The 5,411-nt window shown below is 36.8% G+C and overlaps 1 protein-coding gene across 1 annotated transcript; it reads left to right on the forward strand.

Moving 5' to 3' along the window:
- Positions 1 to 625: 625 nt before the first annotated feature.
- LOC103701631 (uncharacterized) lies at positions 626 to 5,411 on the forward strand. Its single transcript, XM_008783771.6, has 4 exons — positions 626 to 1,057; positions 1,283 to 1,363; positions 1,961 to 2,100; positions 5,085 to 5,411. Exons 1-4 carry the CDS (start codon positions 740 to 742, stop codon positions 5,338 to 5,340), a joined length of 795 nt encoding a protein of 264 aa, XP_008781993.1. The 5' UTR covers positions 626 to 739; the 3' UTR covers positions 5,341 to 5,411.

The raw sequence follows: 5,411 nt of genomic DNA on the forward strand, positions 1-5,411 counted from the left end.
AAAGTGGCTAGATATGCATGAGCTTAGATATTTTAAAAAAAATTAATTCATGAAAAAAACTATCAATACCTTTCATCGTTGATTATTTAATATCAGTTAGCGAGCATCCATTGCTAGATTTTGAGGTATAGATGTAACTTTTATATTTTCAATAATAAGGAAGGAGATCTACCAATATTGTAATTGCTGATTCAAAGATGTAATCACAAAATCATAATTTCTATTTACTAAACAGAGAGTAATGACTATCAAGATAAACTATTGCATCTTTAGAGATTAATGTTGATTCATATTTATAAGATATTACTATAGTTTGATGATGCTCGCTAACCTATTGCGACCATCCTTCTTTATCTAGATTTGGGATTAACCATCTATAAAACAGAGGTGAAGTTACATGTAGTTTATTCCAATTAATTAGGAATTAAGATTTAGTTGGATTGAATTGAATTGAGCTGAGAGACTAATATATAAATTTTTAAAATTAAATAATTAAAGTCGAAGTAGATTTAGCGATTAATAATACGCAAAGAGTCCAGTGATGTTAATATTTTAGCGGTCAAGATGTCCGTACTAGGTAAATGACTAAATTACCCATCCGCGTCTATTATGTGCGCCCTTCGTTCACACGGACACGGTGGTTGACTGAGCCCCGATCCCGCCGCTCTCGCTCGACGGTCGGGGAAGGGAACGCCGCGGCGCTTATCCCGGTGTACGGCGCCGCCGGCCAGCGAAAGCGATGCCGGGCCCGGGGCCGCACACGATGTATACGCTGGGGGCCGGGGTGGGGCTGATGCGCCTCTCCCGCGGCCGATTCGGGCCGCACCACTGCCTCTTCTACGCCGCCAACGCCTTTCTCGGCCCCGACCTCGGCTCCTTCGCCGAGTGGCTTACCTCTTCCGTCCTCGGCTTTGGACGCTCCTTCGGTTCCTTCGCCATGGACGTCGTCCATCATCCCTTCTATTACGTCCTCGTCCTCGGCCTCCCCCTCTCCTTCTTCTATGCCTGGCTCTCCGGGTTCCTCCTCCGCCGGAACCTCCTCGATACCGTCTCAGGGGTGAGTGGGTTCAGTTGTCTGGTGAGGGCTGCAGCTCGTTTTTGGTTGGATTCTTCACTGGGATGATGAGCCTAAGTTTGAACAAGTCTATGATTATTTGGCCCAGATTGAGTACATGAGGTTTCTAAAATTTTGATTTAAGATAAGATCGAGTAGATGTGTGGTGGCTAAGAGCTAGACTTGTTCGTTTTTTTTCGCTAATTGATATCTTTTGAATGAATTTAGGTTCCCTTGAGCAGAAGGCAATGCTTCTTGTTGCTGTCGGCAGGTTCATTGTCACATTTTTTCTTAGATCACTTGTTTGAGGTGAGGGTTCCCTTTCTCTCGAATGCTATTTTCTATAACTATTTTTGTTGCTTGAGAATGCTGGAATAATGAATTGGTTTGCGTCTTATTTTTTTTTCTCATGATGAGATTTCAGTTGTGGCACCTTATTTTTTTTAATTAGATATTTTATTGCAATTCAAAAAAACCTACTAAATAAATGATTTTTATTAAGAATAATGGTATATACAGATATGTTCGTATATGAAGCTACTACTTTTTATCTAGAATTGGGTATCTAGACTTCCATGTGTAGGATTACAGATAGTTAGATGGATCTGAGAACCATGGATGTGGAGGGCCATTTAAGATAGAGTTCTTAAAGCATTTTTTAAAAGGTAAATATGAGAATATAATGCACAAAAAAGCAATACTTAAAAAAGAAAACGCGAGAATATATGTACATTGTATTCGATATAACATCAAAGTCTACCACTGTAAACCTCTTTTGGATCTGAACTAGACCATTCCTCTTGCACAAGTGGTTAGCTTTTCCCTTTTGCTATTGTTTATTACCATATAGACTGCAAAATCTTCTATACTATGCCTACTTGACCATTTCACTAATTAACTTCACAGGAAAATGGCCATTCTTCAATGTATTCTTGGGTACTGAGCACAGGATGGTGGAAAGGCAGGGCTCCTATCAACCCAGAAGCAGTTGTTGTCATTGGAATTTTATGCACTTGTCTAATTGGGGGCTTTATTTACATCAACAGGTGATATTGAAGAGTTATCTTATGTACACTTTGGGGATTGTGGAATGAATGAATGACTGCATTGCATGTCAGCTAACTGATTGTATGATAGCTGGATGATCATCCTTAATTCATTTTTCTCTCTGCTAAGATAAATCAAACCTCGGTATAATTTTTTTTTACCATTAAATTCAGGATCACTCATCTAGTTGGGAAATTTTGCAATAGCACCAGGCCGTAATAGGAATTATTGGTGAATGAGGATTCATAAACCAACCCCATATAGTGGGACAAGACTTAATCGTTTTCTGGTTAGTGTACATGTAAGATGACTCAGCAAGTATATTTGGCACCGAACACTAATATAAGAAATTAATGCTTGTTGAAATGAGTCCATATCAAATAAATTTGAAGAAAGACAAAATTTATATACATCACATGACTGCAATAAAAACTAATTTAAAAATTTATTTTTCAATAATTCTTGTGTTTTCTTTGTCTAGTGGAGTCTCAAACTTCATCTGCCCTTGTGTGCTGAGCATATGTTTTGATGTTTATTTCTGGTCAACATTGCATTGCTTCATGCTTTTAAAATACATAATCATGGAGGACTCCAATTAGGCACAATATTCTTGGAGCATAAACTAAAGTAAGTAAGTTATAATTATGGCTCAAGAATTGAAAATAAAAAGTGAAATGGTATTTATGCATACATACAAATATACACACATGCAATCATCGAAGCACACCTCTTTGTTCTATAAGAAGCCTGCCTAGAATGTTTCTAAGTTGAGCTTGAGTTTAATGTGCCATGGGCAAGAAATTTTGTAAAATTGCATATTTGGACAATATTGAATCACTCTATATTGCAAGAAACTGTGTGGCATTGGATATTGGGTGCAACAAAGTTGGTCACAAAAAAAGGGTTATTTTTGCTATCATGAAGTGTAATTATTCATGAAATGCTGGAGTAGAGCTGGACTTTAGGAACTTGGTCAGATTAGGCTAACTGAGCATAAGAAATAGGTAATATGTCCTAATTCTAAAGTTATCTACCATGTCTTTTAGCAAGGGGAAGACTAAAAATTAACATATCATTATATTCGTACAACATTAAGGCTTGAGGAGGCTCGTGAATCTTGACAAGCATTCTATTTGCCTTTCTCATTTACAGAAAAGGTGCAGACATGCCAGCATAGAATTTTTCAGTCATCCAGCTGAAATGGGAATTAAGAATGAATATCATGCCCTACAATTTCAGAATGTCTATGAAATTTTTTCACCATCTCTAAGAAGTCACTTCTTGGTATCTTGTAAGCATGCTTTGATAGGTGATAAGTTGTGCTTGCGAAGTGGAGATTAGGAATTTGGCATCATGCTTTTGATGGGTGAAATTTCTGTGCAACAAAAAGTATGGATCTCTCAAAAAAGTTAAATTCTGCACTTTATGGAGGGTAAGGGAAACAAGATTAAAAAGAAGATATCAGATTTAGTAGATCATTGTATTGAAATATGCAAACCAGTAAGAAATTTTAAAGACCCAAAGAGTAAAATAAGGAAGAAGAATGGTCAGAACATTGGGGAACAAAACTAGAAAAGGAAGGGCAGAGGGGGGGGGGGAAGCAATTTTTTGTTTCTGAAGTTGACCTTGAATTTACTCGTTTTGTGACTGAAGGGTTCAATTGAAGACAATTTGCATGTACGAAACCTAAAGTTCAGGATCTGAAATGAAATTGAGAAGGTTGAATGTGCATGAGGGCAGGAAAGAAGGTCATATTGAGTAAGACAGGGAAGAAGGGTATATTGGTTGATGAGACTAAAGAAAGAAGTTAGAAGAAGATAAGGAAGATGTTGCCGCTCCTTCCTTTGGGGAGTCCAACTTGTTGGAAAAGTGAAGTTCAAAGAAAGAATTAAAATCTTAGTTTTTAATAGAAATTTATAAGAATGTTACTTATAGTAGGAATGCAATTTTGTATAAGAATCATATAATTACATGAAATAAAACAAAATATCTAAGCTACCACTAGATATACCATTTAAAGTAAACAGGAAAGCCCAATGCAAGCCAAAAATATAGCTCCCCTATGAGGTGATGGCTGATGATTTATAGTGCTGTTTGTTACGATAAATCACATTTGGTTTGAAATAACTGAAATATTCTGCAAATCGAGATAAAATAACAGCTATTTAAGGCTGTTTACAGAAACAGATGTAACAAAAGTCCAAATATATGTGAAATTTGATATTATCCAACAAAATATATAATAAATAAATGTGCGATAAACTGCATGAGTATGAAATTGTTAGTGTCTTGAGGAAGTTGAATTGTTCAAGCATCTGCGATGACTTCATTTTGGTTCAGTTGTATCTGTATTTGTAAACTAAACTTTAGTTTCGATAAATGAGAGGACTGGTGATTTACTGATTACACATCCTTGCAATTCATTGTTATGTAAATTTTGTATGATTTGTTAGTTTAAATTAAAGGTAGGTTGCACTTGTCCTGGTTATTCTTGCACACTGTTTTGTTGTGAGTGGAACATAAATTTTGAAGCAGGAAAGAACCTGTATATTTCTTTTGATGGGATGTTCATCGCAATTAGATACTTTAGGTTATTTTATATTTTATACATCTTTATTTTGATCAGTTTGATGACAACATTAATGCAATCAAACCTTCAACTTTTGAAGATTATTTTTTGTCTTTCCACATTCAACCCCATCGCCCTTGGGCATACTATCAGTTAGCATTGAGATGATTGATATGTGAAGCTGGGATATATTAGTGATACTTATAAGATGGTCATCTAAAATTCAGGGCCTTTCCTGTGGATTTAGTGCTGTTTTGAAAGTGGTTCCCAGTCATTAATATCCTTTATTAGTATACACTGCTCTGCTTGTTCCTCAGGACCGTATTATAATGAACAACCCTGACTAAGTGGTGCCCTAATTAACTACTTACCGTATTATAATGAACAACCCTGACTAAGTGTTTTTTTCTGCAGAGTGAAGCAGGGAAAATCAGTTCTTGCTAAATCGAATCAGTCATTTAGACTTGTGCTGGCAATAGCAGCACTGTACTGTATGTGGTGTGCTAGTCAGATATATTGGAGAAATCCTCCTCAGCCAGCGGTGGGGGAAGAGGCAGATCTTGGCGTTCTCATATTTCTCGGCACCTATTTTTTTCTCCCACACAGCTTGTGTATATTGTCAATGAATCAGAAGGAGTACCTGGACACATTGGATCAGCTCCCATTGTAACTATATAACTTGCACTCATGCACAGACTTCACGAGCATTGGGCTCAAGAATTCATACTTCTGGGGTCTCAT

This window comes from Phoenix dactylifera, chromosome 2 (genome assembly GCF_051530095.1).
Source record: "Phoenix dactylifera cultivar Ajwa chromosome 2, Ajwa_hap1_PhDact_Kaust_v1.1, whole genome shotgun sequence".
In the NCBI taxonomy this organism is placed as follows: domain Eukaryota; kingdom Viridiplantae; phylum Streptophyta; class Magnoliopsida; order Arecales; family Arecaceae; genus Phoenix; species Phoenix dactylifera.

Coding starts and splice junctions, on each gene's coding strand:
- LOC103701631 (XM_008783771.6), top strand. CDS start 740: ATGCCGGGCCCGGGGCCGCACACGATGTATACGCTGGGGGCCGGGGTG. Junction 1,058..1,282: donor TCCTCGATACCGTCTCAGGG/GTGAGTGGGTTC, acceptor GAATGAATTTAG/GTTCCCTTGAGCAGAAGGCA. Junction 2,101..5,084: donor GGCTTTATTTACATCAACAG/GTGATATTGAAG, acceptor TTTTTTCTGCAG/AGTGAAGCAGGGAAAATCAG.